Consider the following 27,689-nt stretch of genomic DNA (forward strand, 5'->3'; position numbering starts at 1 on the left):
TGTTGGGGCATGTGACGCGAACAAACCAAAAGTGTGTGCGGGGATCATACCCCAGAACGCCCAAACGTTCATTGTAAAGCCCGGTCTACATATGATTATTAATGGAAAAGGTTTGCTTGTGTAAAATCCTAAATAACGTGAACGTGTACAAGTCTGTTCGTGCTGTTTTGACATTTTCAAAAATTTTTACACTTGAAACGAGATAAATATTTATTATTCAAGCGTTGGAGACAAAGCGAGGATTCTAAGTGCTAAAAGTGCAAGCAACACGAACAGACCTTATAAAAAGCTATCTTGCGCGCCGTTTCAAGTTTCGAAACGGAATGATGGAGATTGAGTATGATTGAATGGACGAGGATGGTTAGAAAGTAATAAACAGGTAATATTCTGTAGTGTTTCGAGAAGTGGCAAATCTTTTGATTGCCAAATATTAATAAATAAAAAAAGGCAGATTTTTATTTGCTTAATACAATGATTTTACGTGACAAGACGTAATAATCACGAACATGATCGAGAAGGTTAGGTTTTTCTAACGTATTGTAGTAGTATCTTGACAAACGTTGGAATTTGTTGATGTAGTCAAGTTTTTCGGCGTATAGATGAGTATATATACATGTTTTATTGAAGTGAATATGCTCATCGATAATGGATTTTCTAATAATACAAGAAATGAAGTAATCTCATAAATTCGACTATATGAAATGATTCAGTTATACAAATCATTTACTTTAATAAGTTCAATGATTTTGTAACATTTGCTTTAGCAAGGATATCTTTTTTTTGTAGATTACCGTTACGATGAATTTGGAGAGATCTGTTAAGGAGACAGAGTCATCTGATAAAGCAAAGATAGGCAAATTAAAAAGACGTTCGGTTTCCTCTTCTATTAATGATTCTGAGAATAGAAAAAGACGAAACATATGCAGTAAGGATAAAAGAAGGAAGTCAAAACATAGAAGTAGTTCCAATAGTTCTAGTTCTTCGAACTCAGAGAGAAATACATATAAAGTAAAGAAGAATAGAGATGAGGATGTAAAGCACAAAACTAAGAAGTATGGAAATAGTACAGAATTGCAAAGAAGAAGTGGAAAATTTAATAACGATTATAGATTCTACAATCGGAGACATGGTAACTTTTTGAATAATCAAAGAGATTATAACTATTCACGACCTTACAGACACCATAACTATTATAATAGAAATAGAAGAGAGACACATAACAATTTTCATTATAATAGATATTATAACAGAAGTTTTGAAAGAATGTTAAATCACAACAGATCAAGAATATCAAATTATCATAGAAATACTGGCCACGATGCAACTAGTCAGCTTTCGCGAGAGAGTAGTTCAAAGGAGCATACGAATCAATTGAGATCTATCTCTAAGAGAGACAAATTTGATTCAATAAAAGATAACACAGAAATTGTTGAAGAAATAAAACAGAGAGAAAAGACAAAAGCAGAAAATGCACAAAATGTAACTCAGCCCAGTCGCAAGAAATTAAAGAGAAAAAGATCTTTATCTACTTCTAGTTCTTCTAGTGTCAGTAGCAGTAGTAGCGATAGTAGCTGCAGTAGTACCAGCAGCAGTAATAGCAGCAGCAGCAGCAGTAGTAGTAGTAGTAGTGACAGCAGTGGTACTGATAGCAGTAGCAGCAGTATTGATAGTTCAGAGAACAAAAAAAAGCAGAAAAAATCTAAAAAAAAGGCTAAAAAAATCAAGAAGGCCATAAAAAAACGAAAGAAGAAAAAACGCATGAAGCAAAAATTGAAAAAGAAACTAAGGAAATCTACATCCAAGAAAAAAGGACACAAGAAGAAATCCAAGTCTAAAGAAAACAAACAAGTTCAAGATGATAAAGAAAAAACAAAGGAAATTGTATCAGACCTGTCAGAACGAGCAAAAGCCATGGCACCTATGACAAAAGAGGAATGGGAAAAAAGGCAGAGCATCATACGCAGAGTATATGACGAGGAGACTGGAAGACATAGGTAAATATGTTACAAAACACACATAATGAAATCCGTGTGTGTGTGTGTGTGTGTGTGTGTGTGTGTGTGTGTGTGTGTGAAATTTTAAACGCATTTATAATTATCTGTGTATACTTACACATACAAATTTTCTATTTATTTTTGTTCCTAAATTTGTATATTAAAATAAATTTTTGTATTTTCACAAAGATTAATCAAAGGCGATGGAGAAGTTTTGGAAGAAATAGTGAGTCGTGAACGACACAAGGAAATTAATAGACAAGCGACTAAAGGAGACGGCAAATATTTTCAAACACACTTGAAGATAAACGCTCTATGAAAAAATTTTGTGTTATAAACAAAAATCGTAATTATCTTCTTTACAAATATGAATTAGATATTGTAATATAGACTTATATAAGTTATTACATATATATATATATATATATATATATATATATGTGTGTGTATAACTTACATAATTTATGTAAATTATATATTTATATATATGTAAAACTGATATTCTTCCTTGTCACATAATATTGCTATCTGACATTACGTTTTGTATTAATCGCATTGCATTTTGAACAAATTTATCTAAGGGCATAACATATAACAATTATAATTCATGCGTGGGTCATAGAAAATTAGATTAAGTTCAAATTTTTTAATGACATCCCTTATTATATGTATTGGAAATAAATTTTTATGTAGGAAATGTTTTCTTATTTCGTTAACAAGGGTAAATTGAATTAAATTTACTCGACTTGTACAAAAAAAATAAATATATATTTTTTAAAATATTTCTAAGTAAACTCCTATTACAAAATATTTTTAATAATTTTAATAAGAAAAACGTGTATCTATTAATCTCGAGGTATTTGTTTGTAGATAATTTTGCATGTACATTTGATAACAATTATGTCTGTAACGTATGTTAATAATGCAAACTGAAATTTTTGTTAGATGGTTTTATTATTGATGAATCCTAATTGCTTCGCAAGATATTGACACAATCTACAATTATTTGTTTAAATTCTGAATAATTAAATGCTTCTATCTGACAGCAAAAAATAGATATAACAAGAGCTCTAGTTTAAATTTTTGACATTTTAATTTTTTTGCAATGTTAATAATTTTCACTAATTTAGAGATTTTATAATCATCTGGGACTATGACAAATTTTAGTTTTAATAACACGTGGTATTTTATAAGGAATTATTTTAAATTTCATGTATTTGTATTTAAAACAATGTGTATTTAAAACACTATTATAATGAAGAAATTTAATTGCTTTTACTACTTTGATAATTTCTTAAGGCAGAGCAAGAGATTGAGAACATAAGCAAATCATATTAAAACATTAAAATAACTTTTCTTTTATTTAATTTTTGAGTGCTTTGTTTTGCTTATTTGTTAGGTTTATTTAAAAAAAAAATTTTGCTTTTACGATATATTTTAAATTAATATTTCTTAATCGTTATTTTCACACACTCGTTTCCAAGATAACTTTTAGCGTGATATAGCATTCTAAGGATTGCATGTGCATGTGGTGTTATTTGCTATACATTTGTTAACATCAAAATAAAACATATTTCGAGTTCAGCAACATAGATTACATTTTTAAAATATATGGTTTTACAGATTAAGAGAACAGTTTCTCGAATGCGCGATGAAGAAAAATTAATTTTTGAAAAGATTTTTTAAATTATATATTACAATTTAATCTAATTAATTAATGATTAAATATAACGAGAATTTAATTATGCGCCTCTCAAGCGCTTGAAATACCGTAAAAGTTATTTGAAGATAATACAAGGTAAGCAAAAATTAGGTTTCGTGCCTCTTGAAATTGTGAGAATTGGTTCTCGTAATTCTCGTAATTCTCTACCTTTCGAAATTGTGAAGAGATATTCGAAAAGTATACTAGGCAAAGAGATTACTGCATGTATGCTGGGAGCGACATGAGTCACGTCGTCTTGTGTTGGCGTGCTGATTTATGCTGATTTTAAGCTAGCGCCTATCGCCTCTTGCGTAAAATTTCATTCGAAGTATCTGAAAAGCATACTAGGCGAGGAAGTTACCGGAAGTACGCTAGGAATGGCAAGAGTGGCATGAGTCACGTATTAACGCACTGATTTTCTTACACCTCAAATTTGCATAAAATTTTATCCAAGGTATTAGAAAAGTATACTAGGTGAGGAAGTTACGGAAAGTATGCTGGGAATAGCGGAACGACATAATCACGTGTTGCGGCACTAATTAGTCAGCGGTTCTTTTATCAGTAAATCTACTCGCAAATTCTGTATTTCTGATAATCGCAATAATTTTTCAATATCATTTAATTGTACGCGCGGCGCAATTTCCCCGATACTTATCTCCTGCCGTGATATACTTTCCTTTGATAAATTTTTGCGTACCTTTAAAGACTGCTTTACGTGAATTTAATTATAAGAATACATAAATGAATTTTTGATCGATAAAATATTGGATGTTAACATTATCTTATTTTTTATGGAATATATATAGATATTAGATGCGCTCCATTTAACGCTCACAACATTCGCGAGCGTCACTTATCTCTGTTTAAAACATGAAATGATTCCGCGGTTCTTGCGAGCGTTAAATGGAATGCATTCAGTATTATCAGAGTCCCTAGACGAAGAGACTTTTGACAGTATTGATTTTATTTCAAATTTCGCTGGAAACAAAAGTTTAAACAAAACGGTCAGCAATACTAGCATATTATATTGTTTGCGATATAACATGATAGCAACGAATGATTGATAGCAAATTTATATTGATATATTGCTATCAGTTTGCCATGATTAAAAATAGAATTTGTGAACGAATTCAATTTAACAGATATAATGTTGTCTCATTTTGTGATAGAAGTAAGAAATATCTGTGTTTCGAATTAGTTTTAATTAGTGTTGGCAATATGACATCAAAAGATTTAACTATTAGGGTTTTGAAATGGACGTCCATGACAAGTATAATTTTCTACTTACCATTTATTATCAATAAACTTCTGCCCTTTATCCGAAATCTTTTATCCTTTCAAATTTTAATTTTTCCCCCAATAAAATCTTATCATTTTTGATCTGACAATGATTGAGATAAAAATTAGGTACTCATAATTTTACAAGTAAATTTACATTAAGATTTGTCCTTTTGCCATGTTAGCGGAAAATTATGTTTATAAATTCTTGACTGTTTTAGTTGGCAATATATTTTGTAATCTTTACAATTTTGTTTGAGGAAAGAGAGACTATTACGCGGCGTTAGAGTTGTAATAGTGGATTCGTTCGCTGCGCGAGAGATACGCGTACCAATAAAAGAGATTGATGGTCAGGAAAAAGAGGGGAAACATTACACGACTGACACGATCAATCTTCGATACTGAATTGTATCTAGGTGTTCGCCGACGTCGTGGACGTTTTTTGGATGTGGACGACGTTATACGCCTGGAGAGCGGTGGCGGCAGCGGCGACGCGGGCGATGGCATTTGTCGCGGCGATGGGCTACAAGTTACACAGGATACTTGCCAGTGTCCAGTCACTATTGGATCTCTATCAGATATCGAGATCGCTGACAATGGTATCACTTCGATCATACTGTCACCATTTATCGCCAAGTTACGATTGCTACATCCTCGCGCACTAGAACTTGTGGAACTCTTCCGACCAGCCTGTGAAACAATATTTGTCATGAATGATCGGGAGGACTGTTATTTATTTTCCGTCAACTAAGCATTTCAAGTTATATTAAGATTTGGAAATAAAGGAAAGAAATATTTGAACTCTGTTAGAAAATCTTATCCTTTTTTAATTTAGTTTTTCATTGATTCGATAATTATCTCAATATTTATATTTTGCTCTTAAGAAACATGGGAAAAAAATAAACGTAAAAATTAATAATTTCTGATTTCAAAAAGGTCTTTATATACCGGTTGATTTTTAATTAGTCTTCTAGTTATATTTTCCTCTTCACTCGAACTTTCAGTGTCGCTTAGATCAGAGCTAAAGTAACACTCTCCTGATCCGTACTTGGTGAAATAATGCACCACTGCGAATTGTATTATAGTGGCAAAGATGAACGCGAACGACAGAAAAACGAAAAAATCCAGAGCAGTAGGGTAAGAAACTTTAGGCAGGTCGGTTCTCGCTTCGAGTCCTAAGAATGTCATTGTTAATACAGTTGTTATGCCTGAAACAACATGTAAATCGAAGAAACATCGAATTGTACAATTATATTGTAGAAGGTTAAAGTTTATTTATTTGAATTTAAATGAGTAATAGCGTAATAAATTAATTGATTATTTAATTTTAATGATCTTTTCCAGATATTAAGTTTATAAATCTATAACAATATTCTATAATAATAGGACATTATTCTATTACAATTTTTTTCACTCGGAAATTATAAATTGTTTCACACTTATAATACTTTGTGTTGTAACGTTTTCAGCAACAAATACAACTTAATAGATAACTACAGATATAATTATAGAGTAAAAATGGTGTTCTACAAAAAATTAATTTTTTGTACTAATAAGAGATTACAGTTTAGGTTTTAAAAGTTGTCAGCATGTCTGATTAATAACAGTATAAATTAAAAAAATGGTTTGATGATTACTCTTGATTTTCGTTGGAAAGTTACAAGCTTAATGAACTCGGAAGTTGTTAGTGTATTTGCGGCATATTAAGAAAGCGTTGCATTTTTAATTATGCCGTTTGTGCATTTTTATGTTTGCAGCTGGCATAGATTCCTTTTGATGCATTTTGTTTGAACCGCGTTCTTAATTTCTTACATAGGTTTATTCTAAACACACATTTCTCTTATAAAAGTACATTAAAATTTATATTTAAGGCATGATAGATTGTAACGGTAGAATTCTCAAAAAACAATTCGGTTATAAATCTCAATAATTAATTACTCTTACCTAATGACACTCTATCGGCAGTAGCTTCTCTGTTCAACCAAAATGAGACCCAAGATAAGACGACCAGTAGGATGCAAGGACCGTATACTTGTATTAAAAAGTTACCCATGTGTCTTTGTAAGTGAAAGTATACTAGGAGCATTGAGTATTCAGCTGAAATATTTAATTTAATATATTATATATGCATACATTAATTGTGAGAAAAAAATAACGTGCACCTTGCTGTAATTATCTTAATTTTTTAAATTAAACAACAAAGTTACATTAAAAAAAATGATCTTGCAACTTCAACAAAAATTATATGTTTGTAAAATCTAGCTAAGATAAATAAATTCTTAACAAATACTGTGATATATGTATTCTATTTAATCAAACTAGCTGATAGAAGCAGAATTTTCAAATTCTATACATGGCAGCCAAAATTCTAGCAGATACAAAAATTAGCGATACATTTTGGTTGTGATATCAAGAAATCTGTTTATATTAGCAAAAAATTTTTTTTATGTAAGGAATTACAATATAAAGGTATACATATATGTATATATATATATATATATATATATATGTATATATATGTTTACATGTAAATAAAATTTTTGCAAATTAAATATAAATGTATAATTTAATTTGTAGATGTTTTAACCCTATACTTATTTTTATTAATTTTTAGTTGCGTTTTTGTTAAATGATATCACACTGTCATTAAAAATTACAGAATATAGGCTTACAGATATTATTAATTTCGTTTGCAGAGAATCTCACCATGCGAAAAACCCGGTACACTCGAATGATTTGCGGTAGGATTAGCGACCAGATCAAATTGCGACAGCTTCATGTCCTCCGCTATAGCAACTTGCCTTGCGCTGTTCCACTTGTAAATTACGTCGCGTGTTGTATAGCCAACTATAAATGGATTAATTTTGCGTTGCTAAAAAAATCAAGGTATTGTTTATTTTATTTTTAAATGATAACCGACAATCAAAAATTATACGTTTAATACTAACAAAACTCTAATAAAGTTTATTTAAATCTATTGATTAAAAAATTATTTATCTAAAATTACTAAAGTAGAAATATTTGTTACATAAGCCATTATAAATTAAAGTTTTCCTTGCTTTTTTCTTTGTAGCTGTTTCAGGATCAAAATTAGGGTATTTACGACAAAAATTTTTGTTATTGGTTAGAAAAAAAGAATACTTCAACCTAAGCTTGCAGTTTTTTAATTTCGATAAACTGGTACTGTAAAGCCAAAACATCTTTAAAATTAAATTTAAATTTAAAGTAGTTTTGTAAAGTAATATAAAGTATATTAAATATTACATAACCTTTTTACAAGAATAAAAATTACTTGAGGAACAAATAAGCTTGATCCTCGTTATTTTTGTTACCATGCAAGATCTTTTACGAATTATCAATACGAATGCTGAAGGAAGGAAATAAGAAGAAACGAAAAAGAAAAAAATAATATCAAGAGTTACGGAACAAGTAAATCTACTAAACTCACAGCTGCCAAATTGCAATGGACATCTCTGTGTATCCATTGGAAAATTTTCGAGATTCATAGGACATCCTGCTTTGATCGTAAGTCTGAAACAACATATATTAGAGACACATTCTGGAACGCTATAAATTCAATAAATTTTTGAATGCATATGATCTTGATATATATAACAGATAGATTACAAAAAACATTTATAATTGATTTACAATTAATACTTTGCATGCAGGCAACTTCAAATACAAAGGGATATATAGTATCGTAAATTGTTTTAAGTTTGATCGAATTATTACAATGCGTATTTAAACCATGTCGAAGAAATGAGAATTGAAAACTGAAACAATTTATGACTAATCAGTAGCGCAATTCTGTACATGCCTACCGACAACTGTCAATGTCGTTAATTGTCGTTGCCTATTTTTTCATATATCAAAATACATGCGCAAAGACACTCAACGACATCGATAGTCGTCGGTAAATGGTTACGGAATAGCAGCTCAGATTATTTTAACAACTCGCTCAGTCGTTCAACAGCAGTTGTGCGTTTTTATATTAATTATATCATAAGCAAAGAATTGATTAGTTTCATTACCCATATAGCACAAAACCATTGCAGAAACATTGCAGCAATGTTATTCAGCAATATTGCAATATTGCAGCAACAGTGCAAACCGTTGCTACAACGTTGTTGCAATGTTGCAGCAGAGGCGAAATGTCCGCTTGCAGCAAACTTACAATGCAACATTGCAGCAATGTTACAACAAAATACATATGCAATAATACGGATAAGGCCATAGTAGTCAGAAATATAATATATATTTCTTTAGTTACTTATAATAACATATAAACATATACCTATAAATTATTTATATAAATAAAATTAATGAACGATGCGTTAAATAAATTCAAAGACTGTTGTATTGCTGGTTATATAAAATATAAGAATTGTGTATTAAATACAGTTAGTACATTCAATAAATTATATATTTATAAAAACTAACACGCATAAACTGTTTATATAACTATAAATTATAAATTATGCGTGTAAAACAAAAACATTGTGATTTTTGGTAAAAAAAAGATACGAGAAGTGTGCTAACAAAGAATGCACTGTTTATGTGACTACAAATTATAAACTATGCACATAAAATAAAAACATTGTTATCTTGAACGCGACAAAGGCAAGACGCGGCAGCCAAATAATGGCCGCGCGGTATTTATAATTAAGGTATCAATCATGAATCCTTTCTTCTGTAATGTGAACACATCAACGTTTTATGGAAAAATTTAATATACATATATTTGTGAATAAATACTTAATACTTTTTTTACGAGTTTATATAGGCAATGAGAAAAGATTGATGAATGATATCCTCTGATATTATATTTATAAGACCCTAGTCTTAATTAATTGCATAAAAATTCACAGAAAGTATAAGTTAATTCTCTCGTCGGATATTTGCTACGTTTCGAATTGCATTACAAATAAAATGTTATTTATAGTGTTTTGAAATTGAATGTGTATGTAACATACACTATAAATTTTTAGTATTGCAGATAGCAATTTAATGTATTATATTGCAAAATAATTCAGGTGCAATATTGCCTTGAATTGCAAAATGTTGCAACGTTGCAGCAATGTTGCTGCAAACTTCGGTGCTATATGGGTATATTCTCCAAATTTAAACTAAATGATATTTACTTGTATTTATAATATAAAAACTTATGTACTTTATAATAAGAAAAATTATAAGAATTTAATAATATAAAATAAATAATGAATAAAATAAAACGTGAAAAAGATAGAGAAAGATTGGTGATACTACTATAGCTTTTAAACTGTTTTATTTTTAAATTGTTTACTTATACCAATTTTGGAATCTAATTTCTTCACGTTATATGTTCTATTGCAAAACATTAATTATTACAAAATATATAATAAAACAGTATTATAAAAACTGTAACATTATCTACATGCAGTAGAGGACAATCAAGTATACTAAAAATTTTAAATAATATACACTACTATAAAAAAAATAGGAAACACTTTTCGTATACCGAAAATTTAGGCTATTTTGAACAGCTGAAATTCAGCAAAAAATCTGGACACTTTTTGGCGTTTGAAAGAAGAAGTTTTCAGTTCTAAAACGCTTTTTGAATTTTGTTTCATTTTAACGGATCAAGGTTTATCACTGTGTCATGTTAGTAAAAAAAAGATAATTAAAATCGCCAAAAAGCGTTTGAAAAAATAAGTTTCAAGTTTTAAAACGCTTTTTGGATTTTATTTCTGCGATGATTTTTTACTGAGTTCAGTGGTTTCAAAACAGTCTAAATTTTCGATATACAAAAAGTGTTCCTTATTTTTTTTTAGTAATGTATTTTGTGCTAGATCACGAGAAAGACTTAAAATTGTACTCTAAACTTATATAGGACACGCATTATACAGATAGCTAACGACATTAATGAGATTTATAATTCTACGCTATAATAAACACATTCTTTGTTTCTCCTTCTCTCTCTCTCTCTCTCTCCCTCTCTCTCTCTCTCTCTCTCTCTCTCTCTCTCCTTCCTTCCCACCCGCCTTACAACACGATTGAAAGAAATAAGTTTAATTCCTTTGTAATAAGTTTTCTCTGCTTTGTGAAAAATGACGATCGTGGTCGGACCATGAGATAAAACATGAGAAGTCGAATGGAATGAGATTAAAAGAATGAAAAGAGATTAACTTTACGAAAACGCGAATAAAGAATCAACTGAACAATAAAGTTAAACGGCCCCAAAATACATAATTCACGACAATTTTAAAGATAATAATAGCTCGATGACAAGTTTTCGGTTTTTTCGATTTTCTTCAAGAAGAAATTTAAAAAAAGTAAATGAAAAATTTAGCAAGAAGTAGGAGAAGGAGAAATTAAAACAAAAATAATATGATAAACAGGTCAATGTATCGAGCCAAGACAAATTTTCTTAATACATTATAATTAATTAGATAAACATTATATAATTATAAACGCGACTAATAACATTATTGTGTTCCTGGTGAAAATATAAAATTGGAGCGTAAGTCGAATGTAAAGGGAGAGTAATAGAAGCGTTAACAAACATTCTACGAAGCGTAAATTGGAACAATGAAATGTAAAAGAAGCGTTAACACTTCTTTTACATTTCATTGTTCCAATTTACGCTTCGTAGAATGTTTGTTAACGCTTCTATTACTCTCTCTTTACATTCGACTTACGCTCCGATTTTATATTTTCATCAGAGGTTAAAGAAACGTTTCGACTATACTTAGTCTTCTTCAGTCATAATACATTACCAATATGTATGAACTTAAAACATGAATGAAATGATGGACACGAAAATATAATTAAACAGTTAAACAAGATGACCATTGAACAACCTAACCTAACCTAACCATAAAACCATTTTCTTCTCTACATAATGATGTTTATGCAATAATGGCAAACGACTAGAATTGCAATAATAAATTGAATTATGATTATATTTAATTGCGATTTCAATAAAATAAGTAATGTAACATATAAGAAAAAAAAATCTTTTGAAATATTTGTGTACTTGAAAAAATTAATAAAATAATAAAAATGATTAAAATATAGATTAAATTATAGGTTAAAATTTATTAGGATAAATTTTTATTCAGTTGTGCAACTAAATTATAAAAAGTTAATAGAGTGCTGTCCGAAATTTTTCTACTTACTTATCGCTTGACTGTTTTAAAAGATTAAAAGATATAACTACTACAATTTCTTGGGTAAACATTCAAATGACAAAAGCTAATCTGAAAACTTGATCCAAATGGACGTTGTTCAGGTCAAAGAAAAAAAGGAAAGCAAAAAGTGATGACTCTCGTAGAGTTTCCTATACCATCCAAGCAAGAATTACGGAAGAAACGCGGCTTCTCTGTCGCGCACTATACATAATATTGAATAAATCCTTTTAACAGGCCACCATTGATATTTTCTAAATAGTAATTTGTTAAGTTTGTTAAAGTTATTTATTAAAATAAAATTTTAATCTTGAGCCATTTGTAAGATATTATCTTTACATCACATTGTTATACATCAAGATACTTTTTAAAAGTATTATGCTAGATAATAATCCAGAAAATAACATATCAGTACAGAAAATTCCGGAAAATTGTTTTTCTGATTCAATAGAAAAAGATATTAATTGATTTTGTCAACGGATATATTATTCAATTGTAAACTTTCTAGGTAAACGTTCCAACGTTCCAACGCACTGATTATATACTGACACGCTTTTCTGTAGAAATCTTATATGATTATTGAAGGAAATCTCTATATTGATTGGTGAGGAAAGTAAGGGAGCAAAAAAAACAGAGAAAAACAGAGAGAGAGAGAGAGAGAGAGAGAGAGAGAGAGAGAGAGAGAGAGAGAGAATTTTCACGATAGAGTGTACATATACATTTCATGCTTGACATACTCTCGCGAAATTGGATCTCTCTCTCTCTCTCTCTCTCTCTCTCTCTCTCTCTCTCTCTCTCTTTCTCTCTCTCTTTCTCTCTTCCTCTCCCTGTCTCTCTTCTTCCATTCATGCATGTACTGCGGATCGTTTTTGATGCGCTTTTCGAGACAGTAATCCAGACTATAATCTCTGTCTTTCCTATTTTTATCTGTATTTATTTTGTTTGTTATTAGTAATATGCTTTCGCGTTTTTGCTTTTGTTTTTCTATCATAATAATAAAGATCGATTATTGATTATTATTATTCCAGTATTATTAATACGATAAAATTAAATTCCTGAAAACTGTCTGTTTAGGGCGTCAATAAAAAGATCAGCTACTGCATGATCTCGTACAATTACAAGACTCGGTTAAATTTTTTAAAGTAATTAAATATTTTGAATATTTAATTGTTTCGTCTTTGCATTGATCTCTTTGTTTGTATTAGAATTTAACGTCTCATATACATATAAGTGTATAAAACATAGTTTTAAAAAGATTTCGAATATATCGCCTAATATAAATAATAATATATATTTATACTTTTTTATATTTTAATCTGTTTTTTTATAATAATACTTTATTCTCTTCAACATTACATTTTGCCAAGGTTTTTTTATTATTTAACATTTTTAACTATCACAAATTGTGATTTAGTAAAATTTGCATAAAGTAACGATATTAATTAATTGTGTATATTTTTTTATAAAATCATTTACTTCAACTGAGAATAAACAAAATATAATTAAAGCTAAATTAATCAAGAAAAAAATTTAATTATTAATAAATAGTATAATGCATGTTTTTCAATGCTTAGTTGGTTTCTTGATGAAATTTTGTAAAGAAATTTAATAAATTATTTAATTAATGATATTGTTTATAATATTATAATAAATATCTATTTCGATATAATGAAACAATCGATACAAGATAAAGTTCAAATTTTCTACTTTTTTATTTTAAATTACATATTATCCTTTGTTTTTTGTTGTTAGTACTAATTAAATACAAAAAAAGTATTAACGTGTAAAATTACAATCTCCTTATTGTTAATCTGTTCTTTTTCTCTTGACCTAATCCTCTGGCTGTATCGTGTATGACTTAACCCTTGAGTTGAGATACCTCAGATCTTGTATACATCACGTCGCCGAGAAAAGATTTGTAAAGATCCGATGGAGAGCGAACACTGACATATTTAGCAGGTTTATTATACTGCACTTATTAAATAGCAGAGTTGGGTAAGTTAATATATTTTTTAGTAAGTTGATATATTTTTAATTAAATTAAATTAAAGTTAATAGATTAAAAAATTAACTCAGTTAAATTAAAAGTTACATAAATAAAAAACTAACTCTCAATCAGTTAAATAAGTTACGTTAAGATTAATTTAACTCAAGTTAAAATAAAAGTTAATTTTGAGAAGAATTATTTATATTCAATTAAAAACCCATACAATTTATTTAAATCAGAATACCAATATAATTACCGTATCGATCATGAAATATATTTAATATTTTATTTGTAAATTAAGTTATAATGTTAATTATATGAAATAACAAAAAAAAATTGTTTTAATGCAGGAATGTATTTTTATTTTATAATTTTTTTCTTTTGCCCAGATAAAATTTTTAATTTAAAAAAGTTAATAAGTTAAAGTTTATACGTTTCAAAAATAACTAGTTAAAGTTAAAAATTAAATCATTTAAAATTAACTAAATTAAATTAAAAGTTATTAACTTTTTAACTTTATTATTAACTTTCAATTTTTTAACTAGTTACTACCCAACCCTGGTATAAATAGGTATATAAATAGAAACTAATGAAAATATCAAGTTAAATTGGTTTCCTTTTTAAAAAAAATCTATTTATAATTTTGATCCTTTAATTTTGTAAAACTTTTTAAATTTTATAGCTAAAAGTTTATCTATAATTGTAGTAGCATACAATTATAATGTTATTAATATATTATATTATTATACAAATATGTGTATTTTTTTGGTACAAGATATGACAAAAAAAAAAAGAAATTTTGACAATTGTCAATAGTAAGCAATAAAATTCAGTTTATAAGAATCTATAGTTTCGATAATTCGTATAACTTCTTAATATAAAAGTTCAGCTTTTTGATCAAATTTTACATGAATTATGTTTTAATCTATGAAATCGAAATATTGATTGATTGAAATTAAATGCCATAATTAAAATACATACCTAGAACTGTAAAGTACTCTGCCATTTTGATAAAGCCTAACGAATTTATTCGGACTGGTGATCGTATGCAAGTAACTGTGCTTGCCATTGTAGAAGTACGTGTCGGGTTTCCATATCCGTGCCAACATAGAAATACTCAGAGCAAGCGTTTCTTTACCACCTTGAAATGCTAAACGTCTATCAACCCACGATTGCCGGAAGTAACAGTCCATTGAGTATGTCTGCAGAAATTTCAAAATCCGTTAAATTATTTTATTGTTATATACGTATATGCGAGATTATAATCACGATTTGAATGAACAAACATATGACTGACCATATCCACCTCGGAAATGGGTCCCATACTGCGTACCATAATATCAACCTCAACAGTGGCCGGTGGCCCGCCAAAGTCAGGTCTAATGCTGTTGTCGTAACCTCGAAGTAGATTATCTAATAGATCGCTAATGTTGGTGTGATTGTTGCTTTGCGTCCGCTGTCTGACGGAAGCTTTTGCAATTGCGACCACTCTTAAACAAGTATTGCAATTTTATTAATCAAATAAACGCTTGTTATTAGTTTTATGAATTATGAAGAAACATTCATTTCATAAACACAAAAAATTTATAGAGCAATGTGTGTGAAACATGTTGTTAAGTTTTTAAAATAAATATTAAACTTTGATTTGCCTTTGGACAAGATTAATGTATTAATAATGTTAATGAAAGTTGATACACAAGATTTAAAGTGTGTACGGAGAATCGAATTATATCACGTGACACGTGACAAGGAAACGTAACAATGCAGAATTGAAGCGTAGTTTCTGACTATAGAAAGATGTGCAATGTGCAATTAATTGGAATATTTTATCTTAAATATTCTTATACTTATTCTTTCTGAGTGTAATTTACACGAGAGAGTGTTAAATTAAGCTAGGATCGTATTTACCGCATTTAAAAAACGTTCTAAACAGAGTCGCATTCACTCATTATACTTGTCAATGTATAATTTCATTTAAAAAAATTTAGATTATTTAAATTTATATTCCAGAAAAAAATGTATTTTTTGTATCGTTTATTAATTAAATAATTGCATTTTAAATTTAATGTTTTACTTTAAATGACTTTTGAAACTTGGAGAAATAGAAAGCGTGTTATATTTATTTTCAATAAAATATAATATTGTATACTAATATCAATTTAAAGATTAATATATAATTAATTAAAATATTAATTTTATTATAATTAATTAAGCAATATTATGAAAAAATTTATTGCATTTGTTGAATACATCGATCAATGTAGCAGTTAAATAAAAGTAGCTTTGTTCAATGTATATAAAGAAATATCTTTACATAATTATTGTAATATTTATATACGAATTGATTATTTAAGAGACAATACACAAATAAAACTACAAGTATGCCTGTAGTTTTGTTTGTAGTTTATAAAGATCGCATTGTTGCACAGAAACAAAAGAATACATTTACGCGATTTAAATTATTTGATCGCCAAATTTAAATTAAAAAAATCTTGCACAGACTTTTGAATAAATTGGATGACATATAACTGACTTTATCAAAATTCATAGGGTAAAATATAACACAGTGCTTCTCATAAATTAAACTTACAAAAAGGTAGAGGTAATAAAGTTGGCAAGGATGAACAGGACTTCTGGCTTCATGATGTTTTGTTATTCTGAATCCGTTTTCTTCACGTAAAAGATCGTTCACCAATTCGATTAATAATAGGACCATTCAATGTTCCGCTCTAGCTGTAGCAAACGTCAATGCATAATATTAATAAGAGCTGAAAAACAGATTTATAAGTACTCGCGACATTGTAAAGCTTTCACGTAATAAAATTTTGTAAACTTCTAGAAAGGAATTATAAGATATATTGATAATGCAGTACAATTAAATTTAGTCAAATATGTAGAATTATTACTATAAATTTTCTATTTATTACATTTTTTAAATTTTCTAATTCAAAAAATTTGTATTTTGCTGTTTATTTCTGTGTGCGACGCTTTTGGAAAATTTAATCAAAACTATCTTTTGAAAATTATAGCTTCAGAAAATTTAAATGGCCAAAATATGGAACTGTGCATAATGAGTACTTCTTATATAGTATATGCATAGATATTTTAGATAATTAACTAACATAATATATTATTTGATATAAAAATATCAACTTGATTTAAAACTGTCTATTTTTTCTAATTCTATATTTATCACTTATCTCGTTTTTGCAGTTATTATAATAATTTTTCTACGGTTGCACAATTTTTTAAACAGCACAAATGTCTGACGAAAAATTCGCATACAAACTTTTGATCTTCTTGATCATGCTTTTTTGAGTTGCTCCATTTGTGACAGATAGTGATGTGTTATAACATGTACTAAATAAGCAAGTGTCGAATCGGAAAATCTTGACGGTTACGCGTACACTCGCTGCTTGTGCAACACATATTTTCCTCTCAAAAATCGCACCGTACTCAAACAGCTATTTGTACATACATACACACGTAAATACGGAGTACGCTTTGAAAAGTGGGTACCAATTGCGACGTGATGATAGGTTGGTTTGATTGTCAGCATTGTTTGTGTACGTTAATCGGAAATAGAGATTTTAATTACACAACGCGTCTTGTGAAAGCAATCGCTCATGCAAATAATTTTTCAAATCATATGATACATTTTTTTCTACTTAAACATATTTAAATAAAACTATATGTGCTTTGTCAACGTAACATATAAACCACATGGTATTTAATAAATACACATATAAGAAAACGCACGAGGCTAATAGGCATTTCTTAAAATTAATTTGTAATTCGAGACCATGGTATCGCGAACATTCTCGACACTGTATATCGTATATCCGATACCGACGTATGTACTACTTCGTGTTATGAAACTGTAAGTTGGAGTGACACACAATGTCAATTTTCTATGCTACAAATACTATGGTAAAATGTATTTTTTAATTATCGTGCATTTCCAATATGATAGATATATGTATATATAAAAATTATTCTTGCGAATTTGTTTAACTTTGAAATATATCAAAGCTCGTATCGTAAATATCAATTTTTAATAAAAATTGTACTAAAAATTATATACGTGTTTTAATCACTTGTCTAGTAAGTTATTGAATTCCAATATATGTATAGTTTACAGTATTTATATGTACGTTACATACCCAGGCACGGAAATGATTTGTAATTCTGATTAAAAGAAAAAAGGCAATATCGTCAAACAGATGAAGAATATCATATGAAGATAGCGCGACAGCGGACGTCTTGGTGCAAATGACGACATGTCTCAATGAAATTCATGGTGCCTTAAAAAAAACCCACATTTATTATCGACGGGTTTATCAGGACCATTTGTTACATCGAGAAAAGCGGATTGGATGTTTTTCGCAAATTGCTTTGAGCACTCGCCAGGTAATACACGTATAGTCTCAGAATTCAAAGTAGCATCAAAAATTTAAAATTAATGCAATTCAAAAAGGAAATAAACAAGAAAAATAATATTTTTGTAAATATTTTTTTTTTTACTTAAAAAATACAAGTGTTGTGTTATAATCAGAAAATATCAAAAATACAAGGAGACAATAATTATTGTGAAATTCGTAAACTCCATTGATGAAAAATTATTTAAGAATGGTATTATTTATCCTACATGTGTGATGAGCTAACTTGAAATTTAATTACTAGAAATTCACAGAAATAATCAAGTAACAGTTCAGTAAATTGTCAAGTAAACACTCAAAATTTCAAAAATGGTTCGACCTTCTAATCCACGACTCATGGCTCGCGTGCTAGATGCAGTAGCAAATCTCGGTGATACCAGAGGTTCATCAGCTCGCGAAGTTCTTAGCTTCATCCGGAATAATAATATATCGTTTAAAAATCTAACGCTGCAGGTGACAAAAGTTTGTACATCTAAACAAATCGCATTTTTTATTTTTCTATTAATAATAGAATGTTCATTTATTATAATAATAATGTGTAAAATATTTCTCAGAGTTTTTAAGTTTACCAAAAGTTAAAATATGTTTTTGTTTAAATAGTCATAACAAATTTATTTTGAAAAACAATAATTTCAAATAAAAAGTTTTTAAAGCTTATTAAAATTTTGTTGTGTCTTTATTTTCTTCTCAATTTGTTATATATTTTAAAAATTATAAATTATTTTTTAAAATAGAAAAAGATAATTTCTATTATATTATATTAATAATAAAGTTTTAAGTAATTTAAATGTTTTTACGACGTACATGACGTATTGCAGGTACATCGAGCTTTAAAACATGGAGTAAATGCTGGACTTTTACGGCATAGGAGTGGTCGTTATAAAGCACTAGCTACTTTGAATCCTAACGTCTCTGCTCCACCTGCTAATAATAAAGAATTTGCTACTAATGGTGAAAAAAACGAAGAGAAAAAATCAAAATTCGATATACGAGCACCGAGTAGTGATGTGGAATCCTCTCGTCAAACACAACAGTGCAAGTACGCCAGTAGTATTACTTATGGCCAATCTCTTTGGGTTATTTTCTCTTTCGATTAATTTAAAGTATTATGATATCTTAAAGAAAATAATTTATACATATTAACACCAACATTTAAATTTTATAAATAAGGTCTACTGAAATCTTTTATAAATGAATAACGTGTACAATCTATTATGTATGGATAATGATAGACTGCCATATAAAGAGTTTGACATGATATAAAATGCCAAAAATGTGGAGAAAACGATAAAAAGATTAAAATAAATTACTGATTCTGCTTAATCTATAAATGTAGGAAAAGAACTACGTCACGGCGACGAAATAGCAGACATCGTGATAGTAAAACAAAAAGAAAATCTTCGCCGTATATTCGACGATCTAATGTCGCTCAAAAACGAAAGGTGCATTAATCAGAATAGTTTTGATTATATCCTACTTTTACAATAACATTCAATTTTATATGTATTTAAATATATTTGTGCTATTCTAATAATCTAGTGAGTATATTATTTTGTTTTGTAAATAAAATAGTAAGAATAATTGCTACAAATTTTTTCTTGTACATTTACTATATCGCCAATAAATATTATTGATATTTAATTTCATAAAACATATGAAATATAATTTTAATGTTCATGGTGTTGATAGCGACGACAGCGAAAGCGCACATACGAGGAGTTCGAAGATCAGCCATCCGAACAGAATGTCTTGTATGGAAGAGATGATTCACCCTTATCATTCAATCGCAGAACAAAACGTTCAAGAGCATCCAAGCGAAAGTTGGAGTCCGATTTTTCTGACGAGAGCAATTGCGATAACAATGTCAGCCGAAAGCGCATTTCCCGAGGTAATTTTAACCATTAAACGTTAAAGAAAGTAAAAATTCATTAAATTAAGAATTATACTGTTGTCTTTTTTATTTAGGTTTATTGGTATGTGTATGTTTTGTGTGTGTAATTAATTTTTTCTGTAGAGAAGACTAAAAAAATATTAGCTATTTTAAAGCAGTATCTTCTTAGTAGAAGTATCTTTTAAATATTAACCTCAAGTTTAAAAAATATAGTATCAAATTTGGTTCTGACAAGGGAACAATGATCGCTAACATATACCTACTTTCTATTTTTTACGCAATCAGATATTTACAAGTGATCTGTAATATATAATTATTAATCTATCTTTTATAGCAAATAAATCACTGTGTCGAGAAACAAGACACAAAGAAATGTGCGAGAAATCGAGAGGTAGATCAGCGTCTCGAGCTCGAAGTCTACAGTTATTGCAACCAGCGATGCAAGCCCGACAGCATCCGACTGAAGAGAGCAGAAATGATAGGCAGTATTGTGACGAGGATCACGAATCATCCACGGAACACAACGTGGCACGTCAAGAAGCACACAAAGACGTCGAGAGAATTCGCGAGGCAAATGATAGCAACAGCGGCAGTACCCTGGAGAACTCGAGAGATTGATTATATTGTTTTATTTTTACTGCCACTTATTATTTATTAATGTATAATATTCTATTGATTTTTTGGTGACTATATACATCTGTCCATTTTGTTTTCTACTTTTCTATTTTAAAATATCTTACTTTGAGAAATAAATTCATGAATGTTTGAATCGTATAAGGACAACTTGAAATAAATATGGATATATAATGGAAAATCTTATATATGTTGTTCTATAAACTATCTTCTGGAAGCAGAGTTTCCTTTTGTATAATTATGTTTTTTTAATAATTTTTTGATCAGGTTCGTTTTTATTTAATAAAAACCGTTAAGAATAATAAGCGTTTAAATTATAAATTTTATTTTTAATGTTATAAAAGATTCTTTTCCTCTTTTAAAAAATCCGTGTAAGCGATTTTATTGTTGAGTTTTTCACAATGCTGATTGGTTCTCTTGCTGCGTTTACTTCGTGTTGCGAGAGTAACTGTCATTGCAATTAAATTCTGACAGCTGCCAAATTTGTATAGATCTTAACTATATAATTATTGTTGCAATTTATTTTTAAAAAGTAAAAAATAAAAAGTTAATTTGCGCGCGCAAAGCGCGCGTCTGTCCTCTCTGGTCCTCTTTTCAAAAAGCCGTATAAGCAATTTTATTGTTGACAGTTTTCCGCGATACTGATTGGTTTTCTCGTTGCGCTTCGTCTTGTAAGAGTAACTATACCATTGCAATTGAATTTTGACAGCTGTCAAATTTGTATAGATGGTTATCTATACAATTATCGCTGTAGTTTTATTTTTAAAAAGTAAAAAATTAAAAGTTAAATAGCGCGCACGAAGCTCGAGTCTGTAGTGTCAAGTAATTTTAAAAAATAAATGAAATAGTATTAGATATAAATACAACAATTTTATTCAATATAGAGTATATAATATATACATTTAATGCATTTATAAATTTAAAATTAAAATTATTGCTTTTACTATAATTTCCATAAATTAGTAATTTTTTTAAAAATGTATATAATTTATACTCTACATTATATATATATATATATATAAGTTCAATATATAATTGTTAAGTGTACAATTATAAATGTACATACGTTGATACGTGCTACATATAAGAACGAATTAAACAATAGCTTGTTTTGATTTTAATGGATGGTTTACAATCGAAAAACAAATATGCCAATAAAGTAATACTTTCTAGAAAACTTTATAGACAAATAAAAATCCGAACAAACTTAAGCAACGTCTTGTATAGAGAATCGAGCGAATATAAAAGAAACTTTGCTAGCAAGGATAAAATGCCATTACCTAAGTCCTAAACCGATAAACATCAGAAAGCTTTATGTCAAAAAATGCGCCGCTTTGAGGCTTTACTCAAGCGTGATGAGAGAAATCTTATAAAACTTGACGTTTGCGATACTATCTTGCATGGGCAAAAGCTTCCGCACTTGAGTATTTTCCGTCATACATTTATCGGCTTCCAACGACGAGAATGAAAACGCCACCCACGCGCCGACTTGATGATAAACTGAAGAAGTTTCGCGATTCCAACCGAGTTTTGCTCCAGAATATACATAGAGACATAGAGGTTATTGAATTTATTCATTTGTTAAACAAAACAATTTTTAGATTTATAATTTGAAAACAAGCTATTGTTTAATTCGTCCTTATATGTAGCACGTATCAACGTGTATGTAGATTTAACAATAATATATTGAATTTAAATATATACATTGTATATATATATATATATATATATATATATATATATATATACATACAATGTAGAGTATACGTTATACACATTTTTTTAAAAATTACTAATTTATGGAAATTATAGTAAAAGCAATAATTTTAATTTTAAGTTTATAAATGCATTAAATGTATATAATATATACTCTATATTGAATAAAATTGTTGTATTTATATGTAATACTATTTCATTCATTTTTTAAAACTACTTGACACTACAGACTCGAGCTTCGGCGCGTTATTTAACTTTTTTTAGTTAAACGGCTTTTTTAAGAGAGAAATACTTTATAGATATTTTAAATATATAAAAAACTTTGACTTTTATATGTTAAATACTATATGTTTCACACTCGTTCCGCTTATCAAATAAATTCCATTAAAATATGCTTCAACGCGTCGCGCTCATAATGTGCACGCTTCTGTTATTTGCTTGAGTGATGGCTAAAAGTGTAATAAGCGGATTATAATGTAATGAATAATTAATAAGAGAAGATAATATATAATGAAAAAGAAAATATACATACATACATATATGTGTTTGTGCGTATGTAAAATAATTACACACACACACACACACACACACACACACACACACACACACACACACACACACACACACACACACACACGTCTACATTAGAATATTATAAATAAAAGTCACATTTTTATAAAATTTCAAAAATATTTTTTTATATCAATAATTTGTACAAATTTTTTGACAGACTATTTAAAATGCAATAAAATGCTCTGAGAAAGGTTACTAAACTTTCAAAATCAATCGCGCACGTATTGATGAGATAACTTGCGTCGAATGTAGCATTGTTATTATAAAATTGTTATTATAAAAGAATAACATTTGTTATTTTTTATGACATATAATATAATATAAATTATAATTTTAAACGCTTTTAAACTTATTCTTTAAAACAGATTATTAAATAAATTTTGATTTTTTAATAATTTTTCCATAGTAATCTCTAATTAATAATTAATTAAGAATTAACATTTTTATATGTTAAACATAAAGATAAAATTAAGATCGCCTATTTCGGTCTGTAGCGGAACTTGGTGTGCTAAATATAATTTATCTATTAATTTAATATTCTTAGCTTATATAAACTACGCGCTGACAATTTTGTCAGTCTTGAAACACACAACTACTAGCTAGATATCGATCGAAAAGTACCTTTAAAATTCTCATTTTCCTAAAAAAAAAAACTGTAAATAATTTTTATGTAAATCTTTTCAAGCAAAGAGAGATTTTAAACATGTTTCTAAGGATTGATATCTGTCTAATATACTTACAGATATTTATGTTTACATTTACCGAAATTATATTTCTAATAAAAATTGAGTGTTTAATTCAGCAATATTTCAATATTTTATTAAATTATTTCATACAACAAAACAAATAATTAAGAAAGAAAAGAGCGAATATGTAGAGAGATAAATATTATTGATAACTTCTCAAAAAATACAAAAAAGGAATCTGTCTAAATTTTTAAAGAACGTTTTAAAATTTTTTAAAAAAACATGTTATGAATTTTATAAATTATTGTAAATGTACTAGAGACCATTTTACAATTAAATTAAAACATAAACGATATTTGTGTGTGTGTGTGTGTGTGTGTGTGTAATAAAATATATTTGTGACATGATCAAGGTAATCAAGATTCAATTCATTTAATTGAGTTTTAATCTTTCAAATCTTTCAAAAACTTACCAAGTGCACATGTTTGAATTCTTGGCATTTTGAAACTTTTGCAATACGAGACAATAATAAAAAGATTTTGAAACATTCTCGGAATTATTTAAATGCATTAGATAAAATAATTTTTAGATAATGTTCTTACGATTATCATAACACAATAATATAACAAAAAATTCTGACGTATAGTCTTAATTGTATAAGGTATCTAGAGATCACGAAAAGCACATAGCAAAGCCACAACGCGCACTGACTCAACTGACTGCTCCAAATAGGACAGCTGACGAAGGATAGAAACGCGGCTCTCTTTCCACCCTCCGCTATCAACCCCCACCAGCTCACGCCCCTTTCTTCATCTCCACTCTTTATGCTCTCGATCATTAAACTTTACTAAATTTATATCATATTTCATCAAAGTATAATTGCAATAATAATAAAAAACAATATTACTATAATAATAAAAATACGCGCGCACGCGCGTAAAACTGTTTCTTGAAATATGATTCAAGTTTGCAATTATTATTTTGAAATTAAATGAAAAAAATACAAAAAAAAAAAAAAAATAAATTCAAAACCACGTGTTTTCCTTGTGACTCAAAAATAAAATACAAAAATTGAATATGAATGTTATTTAAATTTAAGAGTGCATTTTTTAATTAAAAAAAAAATAAAACATTTGAACAATTTTAGGTAATCGCATAATAGTTTCGCTTAGCACAAATATTCTACAAAGTCCATAAGAATAACAAACGAGAAAAGATGATCTAAGATTAATAGCCTTTTTCCTAAAAGTATTCTGTGTGTTAGGTATTTTTAGGAAAACATACAGATAGCTTTGTATACAAATAAATTCGTACAGGAAATGTGCTACGTTCCCGACTTGTCGGAAACACGTCGAACATTACGGTTACTCGTTACTTGCCGGAAATATCAGCGATATCATTTTCTACCATCGGTTAGGTTGATGCGTACCAATGATCGAAATTACGAATCCATTTCTCGTCGCCATAAATTTTCTAGCAGCATGAAAAATGTCAAATGCATCATGTTCGTGTACGTGTTTCTTTATACGTTACATCCAAATAAAATTTGTTTTGCGCATATTAGTTCCATTATCAATAAGCATATATAAAATTAATAGCAGTAAACATAATGTTAAAATTTGTTAGTTAAAGATTAGAATTAAATTTTTAATATCAAATTAATGTTGAGGGGTATTTATATTTAACAAAAATATAATATTATTATAATAAAAGTTTAAACCTTTTGATAAATTAATTGCAATAAAGTAACAAAGGGTCGCTTTATATTTCGGGATTTCAACGAAAGCGTATGTCATTCATTCTCGTAAAATGATCATACAAGACCTATGTCTCTGCTAAAGCTGTGCACGTCGTCTCAGAAGGATCAGAATTTCCGCAACGAGATATATTCCTGCGTAGAAATATCTCATACGGTGTGCATATATTACATACATATTTTTCTGTCATTCTGTATTTTATACAATCCCTAGAGATAAATTGAAGATATTTCCTGAATAACATATGTAAAATATAAATATTAAATGTATTGTTTGTGTAGTGCACAAAACAAACACTTGACTGTAAAAGTGTACTACATCAGTATACTTTAGTGTTTGTTATTTTAAATTATTTTATTAAATTATTATTACGTTTCGAGTTTGTTGGAACAATTTGGATTTTATATTAAACATGTAGCTTTGTACCATTGTACATGTAACATTGATTGTGATCCACAGCCTTGATTATCGTAATAACGACAGATTTTATGACAGCAAATTTTCGATATGGGGAAATCATATTGAATTTAATTGGCGTGTCAATCTTCCGTGAGTGAGGGTTCTCGAACTTCTCTATTGCGAAACGACGTTTTATACGTTAATATTCCAGTTTATCGTATCACAAGATTTACGAGAGAGGAATTCTAAATGATTAAATGCATTCTCAATTATGAAAGAAGTGTAAAAAGTTCCAGGTCTTACTTTTTTGTGATTATTGTATGATAATAACAAAAAAAGGAAGACCTGGAACTTTTACACATAATGGAACTCTCAATTTCCGGCAGCTTCAAACAGGATGCGCGATATATCCTGATGCGTTTTCCGATGTGCGAAATTTATTTCGTTTTAAAATCCAACTAAAATTCTTATATAATCCAACTTAACTCACAAGCAAGCCACTCGTAGATCTTTAATCTCTCGTCCGTGAACAGAAATCTCCGCGCTATCGTTCCCTACTCAAATCTAATCTCTACGAGAGAGTCATCTTTTCTTACTCTCATTATACCGCTGCAGCTTTTCACAGTTGAATGACTCGTCGTGCTATCATTAATCACTTTTGCCGTTTCTCATTGTCTCTAATCTATAAAAATTATATATTAGAAAGAATGAGTTAATTATTTGAAGGTTGTAATAAAATGAAATATTTGTAAGAATCTCTTTCTAAAGAAAATCTAAATGAGATGATTTAGATATGTAGTTTATACAAGACAGTTATAATCCGCAATGATATTACGTAATAGTTAATGATATGAACAAACACACATTAAATAAAATTAAAGGCTAGCTAGATGTATTTTATTTTTATTTTTGCTTCTCATATACGAGTATATCGTGTTACGTGCAATTAGACGGATATGCAAACTCATGCAAGTTTTTTGCAGAAACGGTCTTACGCTTTTCTTCCTTTTGTCATAAATATCTCTCTTATAACTAAGTGAAAATGCGTTCGCAATGCATATTCTTAACAGCAATTTATTTTGAGTTCTTTGAAATTTATTTATTAAGTTAAGTTATTCTTAAATTAATTAGATATGTAAAACGGTTCGTCATTTCTGTTTGTTTTACTTTTAATCACATTTTACGAAACCAAATATTCAAATATATATAAATACAGGTTTACTTCAGCTTCTATCCTTATTGCCTCCGTCATGTTAATAAAAAAAGAAATTGTTATGATTGAGTAAATCGTTTCTTGGAAATCATGTCAATGCTCATAGAAGATTCAATTAATTTTTTCCATTACTTTTTAAATTTATATTATACTGCGAATCTTTCCATGAGATTTGATTTTCTCATAATCAAATATGCAATATGTATATATTGCAATACATAGAATTTTGTAAAATTTTATGATATATTTTAT

The 27,689-nt window shown here is 28.5% G+C and overlaps 3 protein-coding genes across 7 annotated transcripts; 2 read left to right on the top strand and 1 right to left on the bottom strand.

Annotated features, from left to right (window-relative positions):
- Positions 1-139: 139 nt before the first annotated feature.
- On the top strand, positions 140-5,014 carry LOC118644075 (ADP-ribosylation factor-like protein 6-interacting protein 4). 3 transcript variants are annotated; one of them, XM_036289476.1, is made up of 4 exons: positions 379-518; positions 787-1,994; positions 2,184-2,340; positions 3,618-5,014. In XM_036289476.1, exons 1-3 carry the CDS (start codon positions 507-509, stop codon positions 2,311-2,313), a joined length of 1,350 nt encoding a protein of 449 aa, XP_036145369.1. In that variant the 5' UTR covers positions 379-506; the 3' UTR covers positions 2,314-2,340; positions 3,618-5,014. The 3 variants fall into 3 exon arrangements, with proteins under 3 accessions (XP_036145370.1, XP_036145369.1, XP_036145368.1); XM_036289477.1 differs by lacking the exon at positions 3,618-5,014 and having other exon boundaries at positions 140-379; positions 2,184-2,691; XM_036289475.1 differs by lacking the exon at positions 3,618-5,014 and having other exon boundaries at positions 2,184-2,691.
- LOC105838191 (gamma-aminobutyric acid receptor alpha-like) lies at positions 2,815-27,689 on the bottom strand. Of its 2 annotated transcripts, none has more exons than XM_036289474.1 (9): positions 26,715-27,689; positions 16,721-16,863; positions 15,428-15,620; positions 15,112-15,332; positions 8,423-8,505; positions 7,681-7,821; positions 6,919-7,071; positions 5,923-6,182; positions 2,815-5,664 (listed from the first exon to the last, which is right to left on the bottom strand). In XM_036289474.1, the coding sequence occupies exons 2-9, from the start codon at positions 16,771-16,773 to the stop codon at positions 5,248-5,250; spliced, it is 1,521 nt and encodes a 506-aa protein (XP_036145367.1). In that variant the 5' UTR covers positions 16,774-16,863; positions 26,715-27,689; the 3' UTR covers positions 2,815-5,247. The 2 variants fall into 2 exon arrangements, with proteins under 2 accessions (XP_036145367.1, XP_012539006.2); XM_012683552.3 differs by lacking the exon at positions 26,715-27,689 and adding an exon at positions 24,541-25,100.
- On the top strand, positions 8,439-21,276 carry LOC105838192. 2 transcript variants are annotated; one of them, XM_036289478.1, is made up of 7 exons: positions 8,439-8,499; positions 18,298-18,540; positions 18,814-19,031; positions 19,388-19,608; positions 19,906-20,011; positions 20,259-20,457; positions 20,795-21,276. In XM_036289478.1, the coding sequence occupies exons 3-7, from the start codon at positions 18,879-18,881 to the stop codon at positions 21,076-21,078; spliced, it is 963 nt and encodes a 320-aa protein (XP_036145371.1). In that variant the 5' UTR covers positions 8,439-8,499; positions 18,298-18,540; positions 18,814-18,878; the 3' UTR covers positions 21,079-21,276. The 2 variants fall into 2 exon arrangements, with proteins under 2 accessions (XP_036145371.1, XP_036145372.1); XM_036289479.1 differs by having other exon boundaries at positions 18,814-19,022.

The sequence above is a fragment of the Monomorium pharaonis genome, chromosome 7, assembly GCF_013373865.1.
Source record: "Monomorium pharaonis isolate MP-MQ-018 chromosome 7, ASM1337386v2, whole genome shotgun sequence".
Classification (NCBI taxonomy): Eukaryota; Metazoa; Arthropoda; class Insecta; order Hymenoptera; family Formicidae; genus Monomorium; species Monomorium pharaonis.

Excerpts from the sequence above, each read along its gene's own strand:
- LOC118644075 (XM_036289476.1), top strand. Across the intron at positions 1,995-2,183 it reads GAGGAGACTGGAAGACATAG|ATTAATCAAAGGCGATGGAG; the intron begins GTAAATATGTTA and ends ATTTTCACAAAG.
- LOC105838191 (XM_036289474.1), bottom strand. The coding sequence starts at position 16,773 with ATGAAGCCAGAAGTCCTGTTCATCCTTGCCAACTTTATTACCTCTACC. Across the intron at positions 7,072-7,680 it reads TGTACCGGGTTTTTCGCATG|CTGAATACTCAATGCTCCTA; the intron begins GTGAGATTCTCT and ends TAAATATTTCAG. Across the intron at positions 5,665-5,922 it reads GACTAATTAAAAATCAACCG|GCTGGTCGGAAGAGTTCCAC; the intron begins GTATATAAAGAC and ends ATTGTTTCACAG.
- LOC105838192 (XM_036289478.1), top strand. The coding sequence starts at position 18,879 with ATGGTTCGACCTTCTAATCCACGACTCATGGCTCGCGTGCTAGATGCA. Across the intron at positions 19,032-19,387 it reads TAACGCTGCAGGTGACAAAA|GTACATCGAGCTTTAAAACA; the intron begins GTTTGTACATCT and ends GACGTATTGCAG. Across the intron at positions 20,458-20,794 it reads CCGAAAGCGCATTTCCCGAG|CAAATAAATCACTGTGTCGA; the intron begins GTAATTTTAACC and ends TATCTTTTATAG.